The sequence below is a fragment of the Amphiura filiformis genome, chromosome 8, assembly GCF_039555335.1.
Source record: "Amphiura filiformis chromosome 8, Afil_fr2py, whole genome shotgun sequence".
NCBI lineage: Eukaryota > Metazoa > Echinodermata > Ophiuroidea > Amphilepidida > Amphiuridae > Amphiura > Amphiura filiformis.
The window spans coordinates 56,058,459-56,078,898 of record NC_092635.1 but is presented as its reverse complement, the minus strand read 5'-3'; the positions used below and the strand labels follow the sequence as shown (position 1 = coordinate 56,078,898).

The 20,440-nt window shown below is 37.4% G+C and overlaps 1 protein-coding gene across 2 annotated transcripts in view; it reads right to left on the bottom strand.

Annotated features, from left to right (window-relative positions):
* Nucleotides 1-20,440, bottom strand: part of LOC140159254 (suppressor of tumorigenicity 7 protein homolog) — an 83,842-nt gene that overhangs the window by 38,461 nt on the left and 24,941 nt on the right. For both annotated transcript variants that reach the window (XM_072182663.1, XM_072182665.1), the window contains exons 2-3: nucleotides 7,825-7,907; nucleotides 3,500-3,632 (exon numbers count right to left, since the gene is read on the bottom strand). In XM_072182663.1, the coding sequence (XP_072038764.1) occupies nucleotides 3,500-3,632; nucleotides 7,825-7,907 (216 nt within the window). The remainder of the gene's footprint in view (nucleotides 1-3,499; nucleotides 3,633-7,824; nucleotides 7,908-20,440) is intronic.

The window sequence follows — 20,440 nt, the reverse complement described above, 5'->3', positions numbered from 1 at the left end:
TTGGCCCCATAGGTCAAAGGTCCCGGGCCCCAGGGGCCCAAATGTAAAAATACAAAGCATGCCGTTTCTCATCAAATAAAGCAGCCTCCGGGCCCTGAGTAGGTGCACTGATAGCCCCAGGGATACTCTATATTTACAGGTATACATGAGCCCATATGTCATATTTTGTGGGCCCCATGGCCCCAAATCTTAAAATAAGGGTCAACAGATTGACAAGGTTAGCTGTAAATCTACAAGGGCACTAGGGCTCACGTGTGGCACACCTATGGGCCCGAACTTGTAGATATGCATTTTGGCCATTTTGGCCCCAGATTTTTTAGGCTAGGGGCCCAGAGGCCCAAATGTTAAAACAAAGGGCCGGCCGTTTCTCAGCAAATAAAGTAGCTACAGGGCTCAGATTTGGTACACAGATAGGTTTTCAGTATAGGGTGATGGAACAGCCATTAAAGGGACACTCCGTTTTGGGATTAAAGGGGTATTCAGATTTTTTGATTTTTTTTTTCGATTTTTTTTTGTATGGAACATGTTTGTTGCATTATTTAAGGGGAGCGCCCTCAAGCGTTTACACAGCAAATGCAATTAAAGGGCTATTATTTGATTTTTAATTAATTAATTAATTTTAATTTTTGTTGTTGGTATACTGATAGCCCTTTTAGAATATGGGGTGTCAGTGGGTGTTAGGGTGATGGAACAGCCATTAAAGGGACACTCCGTTTTGGGATTAAAGGGGTATTCAGATTTTTTTGATTTTTTTTTTTTTTTTTTGATTTTTTTGTATGGAACATGTTTGTTGCATTATTTAAGGAGGCGCCCTCAAGCGTTTACACAGCAAATGCAATTAAAGGGGTATTATTTGATTTTTAATTAATTTATTTATTTCAATTTTTTTTTTAGTTTATACTGATAGCCCTTTTAGAATATGGGGTGTCATGATGGATTAAGAGTGTCATGGTGGGTTAAGGGGGTTAGGGTGGGAAACACAGGCATAGATATTCGTGTTTGGTCAAACACAACTGTGCCATCTAGTGCCATTCTGTGGTTTCATCTCCTTCTCCTTCTCCTCCTTCTCCTCCTATCAAACACATCATTCTGTCAAGGCTAGCGCTAAAACTACAAGGGCCCCAGGGCCCATATGTGGTACACTTATGGGCCCTATCCCGTATAAGTGCCTTTTGCCCATCTTGGCCCCAGAGGTTAAAGGTCACGGGCCCCAGGGGCCCAAATGTGAAAATACAAAGCACGCCATTTCTCATCACATGAAGCAGCCTCAGGACCCTGAGTTGGTACACTGATAGCCCTAGGGGTGCTCTATATTTACAAATATACAAGAGCCCCATATGTTATATATTATGGGCCCCAGGGGCCCAAATGTTAAAATATGGTGCAACAGATTGTCAAGCCTAGCTCTAAAAGTACAAGATCACTAGGGCTCATATGTGGCATATGTATGGGCCCTAAGTTTTAGATGTGCCTTTTGCCAATTTTGGCCCCAGATGTACAAGGCTGGGGGCCCCAGGGGCCCAAATGTTAAAACAAAGGGCCGGCCGTTTCTCAGCAAATAAAATAGCTACAGGGTTCAGATTTAGTACACAGATATGTCTTTAGTATTATATTGTCGTATGTATATATAACCCCCATATGTCACATAATATGGGCCCCAGGGCCCCAAACGCTAAAACATAGGACCGGCCGTTACTCAGTAAATAAAGCAGCTACAATGCCCAGCTTGAGTCTACTGATAGCACTTGAGAATCATACTTCAACATATGTACATGAGGTCCATAAGTCATATATATTGGGCCCCAGGGCCCCAAATGTTAAAACAAAGGGCAGCCGTTTCTCATCATATAAACCAGCTTTATGGCTCAGAGTTTGTACACAGATTGCACCTGAGAATTACATTGTTATATGTACATATGAGCCCCATATATCACATGATATTGGCCTCAGGGCCCCAAACGCTAAAACATAGGGCCGGCCGTTACTCAGTAAATAAATTAGCTACAGTGGCCAGCTTGAGTCTACTGATATAACACTAGAGAATTATACTTCAACATAATTATGTACATGGGCCTCATAAGTCAAATATTATGGGCCCCAGGGCCCCAAATGTTAAAACCAAGGGCGGGCCGTTTCTCATCAAAGAAAGCAGCTTCTGGGCTCAGAATTTGCATACAGATAGCACCTGAGAATTATATTGTTACTAACACCCACACACCCATCCACCCCACACACGTATGACTAAACAGACATATCGTATTATATCATAATTGGAAATACCAGCGTGAAGCGTTAAGGCTGTCCCAGTTAAATTACATACCCATTGGCTGTTCCATTTAATTTACATACTCCCTCTGAAATAGCCCCCAAAAGGCTGTTCCGTTTAATTTACATACTCCCTCTGAAATGGCTGTTCCATTTAATTTACATACTCCCTCTGGAGACTGACAACAGCAACCTATGGAGAGTAAGAGAGCGACTCCCCTGGGAGGGACTTTTTACAATTTCTTTATTTCAAGTGCTACGACAGTGCAACCTACATTCAATTAAAGCTTGTGACTTGGACTTTCACTTTTACACATTTTCTGCCCAATTGGGCGACTTTTTACAATTTCTTTATTTTAAGTCCTCAGCAAAGAAGGACTGTAAGTTTAGGTACACCGATAACATGCGGGTATAGCCGTATTTGTGTGCAAATATATAGCCTTCTAGTATGATACTTCCTTCCCATCCCTATATAAAACAACCAAAAAAATCCTATAACATATTATGCAGTAGGGTCTATCTGTCAACTCGGTGAAAAAGACTGTTATCTAGCTGCTGGGAAAATTATTGTTTTCCAAAGCTCCATCTGCGTGCCGTCTGTGTTTTTGAATACATGTATACATACATATGATGACTTTGGGGATGTAATGAAATTTGAGGAGATACTCACATTATAATTATGTAAATCGACCATGTTTTACAACATCTACTTTGTGTTATAACAAATAGCGGTAAAGAGGCAACTTTATTCAGTGTTCACCACGCCATATTTGGTTCCAAATTCGGCACCTTAAGTTGATTATCGTGTGCCCTATCTCCCACAAATGTTCCTTCAGTAAGAGAACGCCAACATTTTTCAGCAGAAGAAACTCTCACAAAATTCTTATATATTTCAAGAGCTCAAATTTTATTATTATATTACACAATAGAGGCCCTGCTTGCTTTTATCGTTTGGCTCCAAACAAAGGATTTGAACCGGTGAAGGACACCGTAATCATGGCGCAGTGCAGTCCATTCAATCAAATGTTGTCATCAACCTATTTGTGTGTGAGACGAACTGTCGCAGTACTTAGATTGCAATCATGCTTTTGTTGAATGCATTTGAGTAGTCCGCCATATTTACGGGATGATACGTCACTAGTATGCACAATATTGCACAAGACTGTCCAGGCATCAAAACAAGCAATTTAAAGAGAATTTTTGACAGTATTTTTTTTATACTATAGATACTGACCTGGTGGGGATTGTTGGCCAGAATTATTGGCCGCTCCATTGTCAGTACCTCCTAACCATGGTGATAAGTGATTCAAAGACACCTGCTCGATAAATGATGTACCGTACTTACGGAAATACCACCACTCGAAGATCTGAAAATACAGAACAAAACAAAAATAGCTCATCAATAATAAATGAGCTATTTATCAGGTGCATGCAGTACGTACAATGCATATAAGGCTAAAAAAAATGTTTGGTTGCCCTCAACCGACCGACCCAAAAAATTGGAAATCTTGGAGTGTTTTTTTTGTTTGTTTTTTGTTGTTGTTTTCAATCACTTTTTTAGAAGAAACCTTAAATTTGGACAGAATCAAGGACTTTTATATTTGTTATGCACTCATTGTATTTATTAAATACATATTTGATTGAAAACAAGAAGTATTTCCATTTAAATCCAGTCCAAAAACACACAAAAATTTTGTTACCATAAAATGATCAAGCATTTGTCAATACTAGCCTTTTCAAAATGGAGGAAAAATGGAGGAAAAAAAAGGATCGACCTACCGACCCTCCAAATTTTTGTCTCGGAAGGGCAACCAAACAATTTTATTTTTTGGCCTAATGCATCTATTTTCAACGTGTTCAAAAGAATACAGGAAAAATATTTAGTACATATGTTAAAATATAGCAATAATACATGTAGTAATAAAATTCCCTCAATCAAGAATTTACTTAGTTACATAGCATATACAATGTAACACTATGCACACTGATACTGCAGGCTATTTTGATTCTTTAAGGGCTCAGTCACCCACCTGTGCACAGTATTTTGTGGGACCTGAGAGCACCATCAGACACACCAAATTGCATTCTGGAAATGTCCTTCCAATATCAAATAATTTGTGGATATTTTGAAATTTGCGATACAAAATAGACATTTTTGACATTTAACAGTTTTTATATGATAATATTTTCTTTAAAAATATTTTTAAATATGAATATTTCGTATCTTATCTTGTTAACTGTAAATCTGTAACTTAATTGGGTACTTATTTTCATATACTTTTTGTTTTAGAAGTGTGTTTGAGGGACCCGGCTTGTGGGGCAGTTTGGCCCGTTTATGGTTTCCCTTTTGCACCACATGTTGGTTTTTGATGTATTTTGTGCTGTACAGGAAATAAACTTAAACAAAATTAATCTAAACAAAATATTTTCAAAATTGTCTGGTTAAGATAATTTTACAACAAAACAAGACAGAAAATTATTAAGATGAAAACATGCAAATGCATTTAGAAAAAAAAAATTGCTCAGAAATTACCCATCTACTTTACTGCTAGAGTTGACATTTCTGCTGTGTGTGTGCATGTAGAGTTGGATTTTATACGAGTTGCATGATTTTAGGAACCACTGATAGGAAATGGACAGAGTCTGAAAGAAAAACACTCGAAATTGAATACCTTAGGTAAGTTATCTCTTTCAATTTTGTTGTTGAATCAAACGTAAAAGGGTAAATTATTAAATGAATCGCTATGATGACAGCTTGAGAGAGTACAGATTTAATCAAACCTCTCTCACAAAATAAATGATTCTCTAAAGATTAAATTAATATTATGCATGATACACACAATTGTGATTTGGTCATTATTACAATTTAAAATTCACTATCTAAAGTGAAGTGATCTCCAGAGATTATTTTCTAAATGAGTTTTTTTTTTTATCACCTGTGACCAAATCTTATCTGATCAGGCTAAAGTCGGCTATAATGAAACTGAGATATAGGCAATAAGGGGCTATGCAATAATTATGAGCCCTGAGGGAGAGTAAAATTTGGGGGCAAGAAATTTTTGGTGAGCCGAAAAGGAGGGGGGGGCAAGCAATTTTTTGCCAGCCTAGGGGGGTGGAAAGCGATTTTTGATTCATGGGGCGCCTTTTAAATAAAACGCTCTAAAAAGGCTTAGGAAAACAGTCTGGAAACGCTTTAATATGCAAATTTTCCTGCTCGCTGTGCTCGCAACATGTATCTAGACCATTTAAGGTTTGCAAATTTGGATCCCAAAAATTTGGCATACTTGTGTGTGTAAATGGGGGCAAAGATTTTTTGGTGGGCCGAAAGTGGGGCAAGCGGTTTTGGGTGGGCCGAGAGGGGGGTGGGGCAAGCGATTTTTGGCGGGCCATTAGGAAATTTTACCCTCCCCCAGGCTCATAATTATTGCACAGCCCCTAAGTGAAGAATAAAAAACAATTAAAAACGTAAGAAAATGGATATAGAAGGTTCATAACTTTGCAACCAAGTATTCAAGAGACCTGGGGATTCAACATCGGTCAATGTAGGTACTGACTACTCATTTAAACTCAATTTTCACCCTTTCCGACTTTGGCCTGAGTGGATCAGATCGGGTCTCATCGGTGGATGTTCATTTGTTTTTCTCATTTTGAATATTGTTTTGTCAATCTATCTTGAGCAAAGGAAAAGGCACCTACTTAAATTGCATGGATGTTTGACTAAACAAAGATATCAGGGGAAAATGTTCAAAAATACAAGAGGTGAGTGACTTTACAATTTGCATACAGCACAACACTGCAGGATATTGTACACAAAACCCATTTATTGCATGAATATCTGTCAAACACGCTAAAAGAAGAACGTGAGATCTAACACATTTCACTCTTTTATCTCACTGTTTGGTCTGATTGCATTTTGTCGATGCAAATAATATGCAACATATTTGCATACATGAAGATGTATAACTGCTTCAAACCTGCTGAAAACTTGAGTCCATCACTTGTACTGTTGTGTTACTAAAAGGTATGGGGAATGCAATTTTGTACGTTTTCTTACATTCAAATTCCATTTTGTAGATTACACTTGCGCTTCTCCTATATTAAAACATCAGTTTTCCAATAAAACAAGTCTGCTAAATTGCAATAAATTAAAATGGCGCATTGTGTACATTTTGATGGGCAGACCAGAGCATACACACAAATTAAAGTGCAGTACAGGGTTTGAAATATATGGGCATCTTGTTTTGAAAATATCACATCAAGGGGGGGCACTCCTACTTATTTCGAACCCTGATGCTGTAACACCTCAAACATTTACTTCTACATGGATCTTTTAATGTCTCGTTGCAATCTTTGCCCATTTTAGTGCAGTGCACACTATCTTAAACAGAATGCTGCATGTTCAAATAACAAGCATTAACTTAACATCAATTTCTGTATAATTTTCTAGTCTTTGATGAAAAAAGTGAATTGTAATTTATTTTGGTGCCCAATAATTAAAATCCAATATGGCAGATTTCAATTATGTCGCATTACCCACGAGGCTATGCAAAATCTTGAATTCTCCTGGTTTAATTTCTTTGAAATCAACACACTCTACTCTCCCTGGGCAACCCTGTATGTATGTTGCGTAGTCATCAATTCCACCCTATATGTCTGCCGCGTCCTGATATTATTGAATTTTCCATGTTAAAACCGGCATCCTTAATGTAAATAACCGAGTATGTTATTTTTACGACAAAACTATTCATCATATTATCTGCAGGAAATGTAACATTATTGATCACTTATCTCAGGAAATGTATGATTATTGATCGATGGATTCAAACATGTACCTTGAATTTCCTCAGTTTCTTGTACTGTGATAATGTACATTCCCCAGTGCTTGGGACTAAAGTGGCAAGTATTCCGTTTTACGGTAAACATATTTTACAGAGGAAAACAAGACCCTATTTGTTCCCTAACTACTTTTAATCAACATTCACATTGTAAGGCCAAAAAAACAAAGTTTGTTTCCCGAGCGCAATTCGTTTTGACGGCTTATTTTATAATATAAAACACTACTGGAGAAAACATTTACACATTACATAAATGCGTGTAGTGAAAAAGTACTGGAGAAAACATCACACATTTTTTTAAATACCTTTTTTAAATTGCGGGTTGAAAGGGGATCATAAAATTATTCTCGAATATGAAGAAATGTGATTTTTTTTGTGGATGTCGGAGAAACCCACTGTAAATTCCCATTCCAATTCGCATTAAAAAAGTTCATTTCAAGGCATGGATTTAAAAAAAATTAAAATAAAAAACCGCATTTCGCATTTGACTTTTTAGACCTGCTACAGGAAACAAACATGTTTTTTTTGGCCCGATACAATTACATACACCCACCATCAATGCAGATTACATATCTATGACCGATTGTAATTTGCAGACGAGTGCCTTATTTTGCTGAAAACTTACTTTTAGCTGTCAATTCTAGATGGGGGAGGGGGGGGGTTACCCAATACCCCCTAGCTACAGCCCTTAGCATGATTTTGTAACCAAGGTAACTATACTTACCAAAATCAGACCTGATATCAAAGATGAAGTTCCTGTAAGTGCCACATAAAACTTGGGGGTAAGTGTATTCAGAAACATGGCCACTGTAAAAATGAAAAGAAAAAATGAAAAACAATGAATTATATGAATTGAAATCATCATATGTAGTACTAAAGCTGTAGTACTCTTTCGACATTTCGACTGCTTAGTGCCAGAAGCAGGTAAGGTAAGTACAAATAGCTGCCATATGAACATTTGACAATTTCCTCTCAGTACATTGTACTCATCTAACACATGGCAGCTATTTCACTTACCCACTTCAGGCACTATGCAGACGATTTACAGAGTATGATTCCAGCTAAGCTGTGAGCTTGAAAATGAAATGCATAACATTAACAACCATTATTTGGACAAGGCAGATTCAAACCTAGTGCTGTTGCCATCAAATTCTCGGGACACAGACGAACCCGGCGTAGCGCCAATGCATGTGCGTACTTTGCAGCAGCTCCGACCTTAGTGACTGGCAGCTGGCTGCTTAGTAACAACATGGTGCATTTCAGGCTTCCCGTTAGTGTGCGTCATTGCGTCCAGACGCGTATTTTACAAATTTGGACGCAAATTCACATGGCTAATCAAGTATTTTGCGTCCATGTCACATGCATTTGGACGCAGACAAAACTTCGAAATTTTATCATTAATTGATGATAAAAATAAGAAATTTTTATTCTTTTATATTTTTAAGATAATAAAAGCCCCAAAATTTTGACCCACCTGCTGAGAAATGAAGTAAATTCCGCAATATTTGTAAATGCAACGTCAGGAAATCGTGCACTTTTTGCATGCTTTCCGAACGATCGCTGTACAGCTGTTTAATCACATGGCCTGGGGAAGTCCCGATTGATTTGTTTACAAGCAAGCACGTGCCGCTAGCGTGCGGTGTTTATTTAATTATTTATCACAACCTGACAATATTAAATTTTTAATATTTTAAGTTTATTTTCTCAAATAATCTAGGTTTCCTTTATTAGTATTATTGATTGTTACGATGAATAAAATCAATTTTAAAGACAAAATCCAAATAATAACCCTTTTTCGTATTATTTGTGGCAGCGGGTGTTTTAGTTTTTGTAGCATCAACAACACGTTAATTTAAAAATAGAATGCGGAAGTGAAAGTACGAACGAAAATTGCTCAAGATTGACAGACTTTGCTCATGTTTTTGCACCTGTTTTTGACCACGTTTCGGACCAAAACTGACACAGAAATGAGAAAAATTATCATAGCGAATGGAGATGGAATATCACGGCGAAAATGCACTTCTATTTTTTTTAACAATCAACATTAGATGAGGTGTAGACCGAGTGCGTGTGTATCGTCATAATTGTGAATTTCAGATGGGCCTTTAAAAATCTGTCTGGGCGCAAGTTTTGCAACCTCGTCAGCAAACTTGCGTCATTACGGACGCACATTTTTAAAACCTTAACGGGAACCCTGGTGCATTGTGATTGGTTTGTGAATAGCTCATAACATCATATACCTGTGGAATGCTTGTGTGATGCACGTGTTGCTTTCAAATGTTCATGTCGTGTCCGAGAATGTATAGGAACTGTAGAAAAGGTAGGATTTCCAGCTTCCTTGTGTAGCCAGTCACCCTCATTGCTACAGGGGGTATCCTCACTTCCCTATCCCCTTCTCTTTCCCCATTGACCCCCTCTTCTTCTCTTTGTCCATTTTTATCCATCTTTATTTCCATTTTCTTTCCTTTTTTTTTCTCTTTTGATTTACATTTTGTCTTCTTCTTTTCCTTTTCCCACTCTCTTTCTCACTTTCCCCCTTCTTCCCTTTTCCTCATTTCCTCTTCTTTACTAATTTGTTATTATTTTCTTGCTCTGTGTAGGCAGGCAAAACTGGGAAAACCTGGTCGTTCCACTGATCTGGTCTAGGATAGCACTTTGTTCAGTGCTTTACCATGACAGGCCCTCTCTGATATTATGAAATCCACCAGTCTTAACAGCAAGCATGTTCAAAGGCCGCTTCGCGCACATTCCACTCTCATTTTAGGCTGTTTTGAGAGTATACAGACTACTTTTTTCAATCCTTTTAGAGTGAAAAGTTTCCACTCAAAAAGGGGTTGTCCTCCATTTCACTCTCTCACTCTTTTCACTCTCTCACTCTTTTTCCCACTCTTTCCACTCAGTGTACATTTAGAGAGGATGGACACCAGGAACTGGAACCAGTTGTAGTCTACGATCCACTAAAATAATAATAAACAAAACACATGATGTTCATTCACAGACCATTCAACATTGCTTACTGTACGGGCCAGGGTTGCCAAAAGATTTCAGCCCGAATCGCCGGTCAAATAATCGAAAAGTCACCCAATTGGGCTACCAAATCGCGGGCCAGACATGATTCCATCATAATTGAATTAAGATTACCTCAAATAATATCTAGTTTCAATAGAATAGCACCCACATCCAATATCAATGCCCTGCAACTCGCCTTTTATTAATTGGATCAAACTATTGTACACACACTATGGACCAAAATGGCCTCATCCCAATGGCATAGTTCAATAACCTCAATAAACAATAATAGTGCAAAATCTGACCGCAAGTTGCAGAGTATGAGTTTTTGTACCCAAATTTTCAAAGGTCATTCAATGAATGTACAAATGTATATAGGAGTTAACGAACTGTGCCCTGATAGATGGGCATGTTGTGGATCCTAGTGAAGTCCGACTCTAAAATGCATTCAAATATTCACACATGTTGCCACCATGTTATTGAATCTATAATGTCAAATCATGTTAGTGTCAACGACCTGGAAGATACTCTTTACAAATCCATAGTACCTAAAAACATTTCACTTTAGTTTTTCCAGCTTTACCATGGTTTATTAAGGGGGTACTACACCCCTGCCCAATTTTGTGCCTATTTATGAATTTTTCTCAAAAATTATAGCGCATTAGTGACAAGTAAGATATGTATATTATAGGGCAAGGACTACAACTACTGCACTGGAAATTTTATTTCAGCACAGACAACAGTTGTGGAGTTACAGTCAAAAATGAGGAAAACCAATATTTAATCAATAAATCAATAACTACTTGTCTTGAGTTGCTGAATTTTCAGTGCAGTAATTGTAGTCCTTGCCCCTATAATATACCTATCTTACTTGTCACCAATGCGCTATAATTTTTTTGAGAAAAATGCAAAAATAGGCATAAAATTGGCCAGGGGTGTACATAGTACTAGTACCCCCTTAACATTTACAAATTCCAGCATCCTCCTACATAAGAACATACCTGTGAAGTCCCTAGATGGGAATGATTTACCAAAGGCAACTTGAGGTCAGCTTTAGATCAAAATTTGCATTAAGGGCTCAGATAGCGACGTTTTCAAGTATTTTTTGTGGGCCCTGAGAGTACATCAGACATATCGAATTGCATTTTGAATATGATGAATGTCCTTTATTATTTGATATCATCAGGACATTCCTCATATTAAGAATGCAATTCGATATGTCTGATGTGCTCTCAGGTCCCACAAAAAATACTATGCAAACGTTGCTATCCGATTACTTAATACAATGTATGCACTCAATACAAAAAAAACTCCTGAAATTGAAATGCCAAATTAACATCATGAAACATGCTTCAAAACTCAGGGGGAATGACACTTTAGTGATTTTGAATGTAAATGTCCAATTACAATTCTATGAATCCATCTTGATTTAGAAAATAAAAAATCAATCTTAAAATTTGATTGATTTGGGAATTTCACCAATAGATTTAAAATAAGTTACTATCTGACTTTACTTGTAAGTAACTCAGTAACTTATGAAACAGCATCTCTAAACACAAATCAATTTAAATAGTGAATTGAGATTTACACACGAAACAAGTATCATCTAACCAAGTTTGATCTCTAAACTTTTCAATGAGGTGGGTGGGGTGGGGCAATGCTTATTTCAGGGGTCAAATGAGGGGGAAGCAAGATTCCTGTGAAGCTTACATCATGTACACTATGTAAGCTACCTTACATACCATGATTTTAACGGTTCATAATATTATTATTGGAAAACGTGGCTTTTCTGGACTGGATTTGACCTTAATTAAATAGATGTTAGTAGGCATAGGCTAAACAGCCTGAAAAAAGGGGTGATGTTTCAGATAGCTTAGGGGAGGGTCTTATTTTAAGCGGCTCATCCTCCTGAGCATTTTGACACCTTTAAAAAAAAATTGGTTGAAAAATGAGGTGGTGCGGGCCAAAAAACGATGTAGAAGGTGGTTTGTTTTTGACCCCCCTCTTTTACACTATTTTGAATATTATGGCAATTTTCTATATTGTTTGATGGTTTTTAATGATAATTTACATAGTTTGGCGACCACTGGACTAATTTATGCAATTTTTGCCAAAATTGTATCTTTTATTTTGCGTTGAAGCTCCAAGTTAGGATGTGAGGGCGCTGTTCAGCCTAAAAGCTGTTTCGCATACATCCCTATTAAAATTTTGTTCTTTTTTATGACCAAATGAAGGCTATTTATAATTAACAAAATCTCCCCAAGTTTTAACTTTCTAGCTCATTTTGTTTTTGCGTAGTACCGATTTAAATATTTGAATAGCCGCTTCCATTGAATTACATGTAATTCAAAAGTTCGTTGACCCTTGTATGTTCCTATGGGCAGGTTTCCCCTATATTAAAAATGAGCGCTACAGCCACACCAAATGTGATAAAAGGCTATAAATTTCAGAATGTGTGTAATTGATGATTATCTTGAGTATGATGAATCAAAAAAATAAAAATATGCGCGAAAAGGACCATTAAATGACAAAGCGCCCTCACAGACTGATTTTACTCTAAAACGTCAATTTTAAAGACACCGAAAATTTTCTTTCGACACGAATTGCATAAATGACCTTACTGGACCTAAATTCATCCATAAAATACCAAAATATACAATACATAATCTTTAATGTCACAAGATTCCCTTAAAACTAGAAAATTAAGGTCAAAATTACCCCCCCTCCCCTTGTATGACATTTTTGGCCGGCACCAACTCATTTTTCAACCGATTGTTTTTTAAAAGGCGTCAAAATGCTCAGGAAGATAAGCTGCTTCAAATAAGACCCTCCCCTAAGCTATCTGAAGCATCAAGGTTTTATAGCCAATCACTAATGTTAGAAAATAAAATTTGAAAAGTGGTAGGATGGGGGATCCTCCCAGTGGCACCAATTGAAGCCATTTGGGGCATCATTTTCACACTATTCAGGCCTTGCCGTTTAGATTTTAAAGGCGAGTGGTTAATCACTCGCTAGCATGATTCTAGGCGAGTGATCGAATTTTCACAAATATCACTTATTTAGGAAATAATCAAGTAGAGCTTCTGTCATAAAACGGTATTTATTTATTTATGTTGAAATGTGTGCGAAGCGCGCTAAAATTTTTCACTCTCTACGCTTGGAGGGGGTGCAGAATCGATTAAATACTGAAATGGCTGATTTTGGGAGATTCGCAGCGAGTGTCTATGGCGAGTGGAAAATCGCTCACTAAAATCGAGTTTGGGCGAGCGGTGGGCGACGAGCGAGAGCGATCGCTCGCCTCAAACGGCAAGGCCCGACTATTTATATCATTGCCTTTTAAAAACAAAAAAGGGACTGAACTCAATTTGCAAAATTTTCAATGTTGTTAATACACTGGTTCACGTAAGACTCACAATTACTGAAACATCAATGGATTGATGTTGAAGTCAACATTGAGTCCATAATACTGACTTTTGGTGACAAAATGCAACATGCCCTGTATATCGGCGGGCCTGCAGCAATTTTCACATGCTTTTGGGCCAAGGACCCACCTTCAAGAAATGCCTCAAATAATCAGCCCTATAATTATACTTACGATAAACCCGACTGTGGCTTTTTTTAGGCATGGGCCTAATCAATTACGTGCAATTTAACTTTTTCTCTTCTCTTTTCCTCTTCTCTTTTTCTCCTCTTCTAACTTTCTCTTCTCTTCTCTCCTTTGTTTTTTTGGAGGAGCGGGCGGGCCCATCCCCCACTCCCCTGGCAATCTGCACCTGGATCCTCCCAGATCCTTAAATACAAAACCCTGAAACAATACATCAAAAACAAATAGATCTGTTATTAATCCATTTACATTGTCATCAATTTCATGCAGCTGCAGCCCAGCTCTGGATTTCTGAAATTAAAATCTAGTGTTGTTTTATTTGGCACTAATGTTTAGCCATGAGTCTCCTCAATCCAGTAATACGAAAATACGTACTAGGTCCAAACATTCCCCATAATGCCACTGCAATGTGGTACCATAGTTGGCAGTGGTGATACAAACCCACCCTTTTTATTTCAAACCCACCCTTTTTATTTTATACCCTTTATACCAAAACTCTGAAACCCACCCTTTTTCTAAGCGTGGTTACTGATCATAGATAAGTGGTGAAATGGTGGTCCAGGAGGTGCAGATTTTCATCCAAAGAGAATTACATATTGAAGTTTTAGATGACCAAACACTACAGAATGGGATTTCAATATTTTTGTGTGTTTCATTTAGTGTCATTCAATTGGAAATTGAAACACTACACTTTTGAGATTGCAATTGTTGACTTCTAAACCCACCCTTTTTATTAGTGACCACGCTTTATATTTGGACATGCATTTTAACCAGACATTTTTCAAACACACCCTTTTAAGCATTTTGTGGACCCTTCAAACCCACCCTTTCTAAAGCGTGGGTTACCAACAGTGAAGGCCTAAAAAAAATTGTTTGATTGGCGTAACCCGACCGACCCTAAAAATAGTCCTGACCCTAGACTTTTTTTCTTATTTTTTTGCAAAAAAATTAATTAGAAAAAAACAAAAAACCTTAAAATTGAAAAAAAAGAAAGAAAAATGTAATTAACAGCATGAAAATTGAAATGTAAAAAAAAATTAATTGCCCACCGACCGACCACAATTTTTTCTTTATGTTACGCCAATCAAACAATTTTTTAGACCTTATTCATTTTGTGGTAAATACTCCATAATAAGACCCAGATTACTGTATCACATCTCCCCTAGTTGTTATTCATATACTCATTAAACATCATCTCATAATTTTTTTTTTACAAATGCAACCCTTCAATATATCCGTTAAGATTAATCATTTCTTCACAATGTGTATCGCATTCATTCATTCCTCACTGCCATTATCTATGAGTCATACCATGCATACACTGATTCTCATCATATTTTACAGACATCCAGCGAGTAATTCTGTCGTCAGTATCGAGTTAATGAATAATTATACTACTGGTACTTTATCCTTCATGGCAGTTAAACCATCCTTCTTTTTATAAACTTGAACATTTTAAAGCATAGAAATCTTTAGGCACGGAGGAAGGGGGTGCTCAGTACAAATGACCAATATATGACCATATACATGTACAGGGACGTGCTGCAAACATGGGTAGCATTTTCGGCCTTCTGGTATATCAATGATGACCCTTTTTTTCCCCCAATTTTGGTACATGGATGAGTCCTTTTTTCAAAATGTTCTCAATTTTCTTTTGAAAATAGCCCAATTTTGCCTTACTGTGGCCAAAAAATTTGAAAATTAAGACAATTTGTGTTAAATTTGGCCGGAAATTTTGGTATATCGATGGGTCCTAATTTCTTGAATTAGTATATTGATGGGTCCACTTTCAAATTCTCAGCGGCACACCCATACCCAAACCAAACTTGAATACCCCCGGTCTTTAGGAAGTCAGAAGAACCACAGCAGCTGAAGGGAGTATCCCATTATGCTTTGCGGTACCATAATAGAACTGATGTGCCATAGAAAATGTACACAAAATCCCTCACTTCAACTTTCAATAACTGGCTAAATCAGGGGAGGTTAAGACTTTTGTTTGCAAAAATATGACCCCTAAGTATTGTGAAACTATCCATAGCTCTCAATATCTAAGCGGTTCTTGTTTATATTTTGTATACATTTGCTATGGAGCACGCAGCTATACTGCAATGCTTGCTGGGATACTCCTTTTAGCTGCTGTGCAGAAGAACATGTTCATGTAGTTCTTTAACCTCAATATGTTTGAACATCCATACACTAACCTTTGAAAGTACTGGGAACAAAAAATCATACTCACAATTAGAGGTCAAAGTCTAAGCTATGATTGCTGAATGGAGGTTTTGTTGGACTATGCCCCAGGGAATGAGACCATCTTGGCTCATCAGTGATAGTACTGATACGTAAATAGCATGACATTTTTTCCACCAGCATGTTGTCATCTTGAACATTTAAGGGCGTTGAAAATCTTCGGAGGTCAGGCCAGGCATTCAAGTATCTTCAGGGCAGCAAACGTGCCAGGTTTTAGCGAACTCTTAAAGCAACTTGATTTTAAAGGAAGCGGATGAATTTTATGTATCAATTAAAAAGGTAAATATTTTGCAAAAACAAAGTAGGAAATATCATTTAGTTTGAACCTTGTGTCAGCCATGTAGATTTTCTGTCGCAAAAAGTGGAACATTTTGTGACAATAAGTCGACTTGGCTTAGAAGGCTGAAACTAAACCCTATTGATATTTTGGTCACAAAAAGTGGACCATTTTGGCGACATTTCTTTTTGTCTAATTATAGAATTTTAGAAACGTTGTAGATTTTGACACAAGGCGTTGATTCGGATGCCTCCAACATGGGCTATAATTTGGCCAATGTTGTATGTGGTTACTTATGTGTGTGTAAAATGCTCCGTCAGTTTTGATCCAAATCTCGCCAAATTCACATGAGAGATCAAGAAAAAGCAATGTTATAACTTTCAATGAACAAACATTATTGTACACTAAATTAAGTGATGAGTTCTTTACATTTAAAATCCAGTAAATCTGCCTACACACCTATTTATATAACAAAACTATGCATTTAAAACTTCCTTGGGACTAGGCCTTGTTCACCTTTTGTACACCTATGCATATCAGATATCCAACATGTGCCAGTCAATAGGCCACATGGGTCTGCAAGTATTAAGTCAAAACATACCTACTGTTTGGTAACTAAACCTGATTGAGTAAAATAACGTCCGAGTCGTGAAATTTCTGTTCTTGAAATTTTAGCCAGAAGAAACACTGATAATTTACTAATTCTTTACTATAGTTTTGATCAGAAAGCGTGTTTTTAGGATGTGGATTTTGCTACATATATGTCTATAATAAAAGTCTGAATGTGATCTACCATGGTAAAGTAAAGTAGCAAATTGGTCATACTGAAAAGGGTCTAAAATGTAGAAATATCAAATTTGCCTGCACAAATACATCATCTCCGACACTGTTCTCATTTTATAAGGTGGGTGACTTTAACAAAGCATGGTGATAATGGAAGCAGGTTGAATTACATGTACGTATAGTGCACATGTTGTTTTGGTAGGTTTCAGCTATTGTAAATATTAAATATTAAATAACTAAATCATGTGGGGATTTTTATTTTCAATTACTAGTAAAAATACTAGTAATTTCAATTCAATCAACATTGTAAACATGCTAACTTCTCTAGGCCTTTGAAAGGGGCGTGGCCCGATTTTTTTCACGTTCCGTTTTCTATCGTAAATTACATTGAGGCCAAACATTACAACAATGTTTCCAAATTTGAGTTGTATCACTCCAGGCGTTCTGATGAGAAGAAAAAATGTTTATAACAATGCCCCATACATGCAGGGGTAGCGTTAACCCCTGATCGGGGGTGAATGACCCCCTAAATTTAAAAAATATTAATTTTTCACTCTCTATATTGGGAATATGTGCAAGCTCGGGGGTGAATTCTGACCCTCTACTTTTGGACCATACTCCTACCCCTGACTACACTGCAAAATATTTTTCACCCCCAAGATTTAATTTTCACCCCATATATTTGGATTTTCTGCAAGCTCTGGAGTGAAAAACACGGGAAAACAACCCCCGACTTTCGGGCCTTAATGCTACTCCTGCCCTGCATACATGTAGGGTAGTCCATACTTTTGGTACTTCCCCCCTGATAATCAGAGGTGTAAGTGAGGTAATGATCCACTCCCTGAAAAACATGCGAGCCAAAGGAGAGTACCTCGCCAAATTTCCGGAAGGGCACGGGAGCTTGTCCGGGGATTAGGCTGCAGGGTATCACCCCCCTCAAAAAAAAAAATTTTTTTTTTTGGGCCACGAATTTCCGGAAGACTTACACCTCTGGATAATACTGTAGCCCTAATGCACCAGCACATACTGGATCAGAATTCTGCAGTCTGGCAATATTATTATTAGTCACTGTTCATTACATCTTGAAATGATTTGAAGTTCATCCAACACGTCACTTCGAAATCATCACAAACTCCAGCTGTAGAGCTAGACATGACTAGTGTTGTATACCAGCCATGCTCTGAGTCTGATGGCAACAATATTCTCTGACACATGCAACGACTATCAAAATCATGACACACAGACGATGAACTTCTATTACTATTCGGGAAAGGTGAGTGACAACTGACAAAAAGGCACAGAAAGTCAGATTCAGTAAATCGGTTTTAACACACAGCTGATTAGCGATTATCATATCATCACCCTGCTACGATAATTGCCAAATTCATTTGTTGTAATTTTGAGAACAAAGTACAAAATATGGTAATTGAGTAATTATTGTAGTAGGGTGACGATATGCAAGATATATACGTATATTTCTAACCATGATCAGAGATGTTTCCATGCTAGCTGCAGACTGTCATAACAAAATGGCCATGGAGGTATACTGTCTCTACCAGTAGAGAGATGATCGTATTTGCCAGAACAGGTTTGGGTTAGGCCAGGTAAGGGTTAGGATTACGATTAGGGCTAGGGTTAGGGCTTCCGGCAAATAGTAAATAATATGTGACCCCTCGGCACAACTGAGCCCTGAAGTCGCCAATCATCATTTTTGAGATATTCAACCAAAATATTCTGCTTGAAATTAGCTTTAAAATGATGTTTATCATGTCTATAGTACTTGACATTTAAGTAGTAAAAAATCAATAAAACAGTCAATAAATCCTTTGTTTCCTATTGTTTATTGTTAAGTTCGATGGAGCATATCTCAATAGTGGCGCTGGCAACATCCGGGCTCAGTTGTGCAGAGGGGTCACATATGGTCATCGTCACTCTCCTACCCGTGCACTGTGACCTGGGGTCCTGACATTGCCCTTATGAACTCTCATCCTCCTGATATCGCTATGGACCACAATAGCCTCATCCCAATTGCATAGTCCAGTAACCTTAATTACATAATCATAGTGCAAAATTTGACCTCAAGTTGCAGAGTATGAGTTTTTGTACCCACATTTTCAAAGGTCATTCAATGAATGTACAAATGTATTGGGGTTTAAGAACTGTGCCCCTGATAGATGAGCATGTTGTGTGGATCAAAGTGTATAGGTTTAAAACATGGTTAATAATAGAGAGCTTGCGAAATGACGTTACGTTAACTTTAACTTTAACTTCTAGAGGATTATAGAGGATTATGTATTTAAAACCAAGATGGGTTTGAATACATAATCCTCTATAATCCTCTAGAAGTTAAAGTTAAAGTTAACGTAACGTCATTTCGCAAGCTCTCTATTATGACCTAACTGTGCACTGACCTGAGTATACTAAATGATGGAGCTATCTCCATGGCTCAATATCAATATATCAAATATCTTCTGACCTATATATTTATCCAATAACTTTCATATGCCTCCATGTTGTTATCTATCAGCCATCTTATTTTTATCTCACAAACAGCCCTAGTATTAAAACATGCTATACCCTGAGAAACGCTAAAACCCAGTGACCCCTCCATCCGTAAGGGGGGAGTGGTCAATGGGTTTTAGCAGTTCTCAGGTTATTTTTAAAGATTGCCATGGTCAAAAAGCTCGATCAGGAATAGCATTCTGATAAGTGATTACTGGTTCGAGTACAGCCAATATTATATACTGTAGAGCTAGTCATATTTTACAATTAAGGGGGTACTACACCCCTGATCAATTTTGTGCCTATTTTTGCATTTTTCTCAAAAATTATTGTGCATTGGTGACAAGTAAGATATACATATTATAGGGGCAAGGACTGCACTACTGCACTGGAAATTTTATTTCAGCACAGACAACAGTTGTGGAGTTACAGTCAAAAATGAGGGAAAACCAATATTTGATCACTAAATCAATAACTACTTAACTTGAGTTGCTGAATTTTGAATGCAGTAGTTGTAGTCCTTGCCCCTATAATATACTTATCTTTAAATACTTGTCACTAATACGCTATAATTTTTGAGAAAAATGCAAAAATAGGCACAAAATTGGCCAGGGGTGTAGTACCACCTTAATACCAGATCCTGTCATTGTCAACTAGTATCCAGTCCCACATCTACCCAACTGCAATTATTTCCAACCAACAGGAATTGGGCACTTTCAGACATTTTTGACCCTACCCCTAAAGAAGACAGATTTGACACATCAGACCTCAAAATTTATACTTAAGACAAATAAAATAAAATAAAATGAACCAAATGCCATTTGGCTAAGGTAAAAACAAACATAGCCAGCCCAGCAGTACATAGAGTATCCTGCTTAAGGAGTTCATGATCACAGTCTTAGTGATCGATAGTCGATA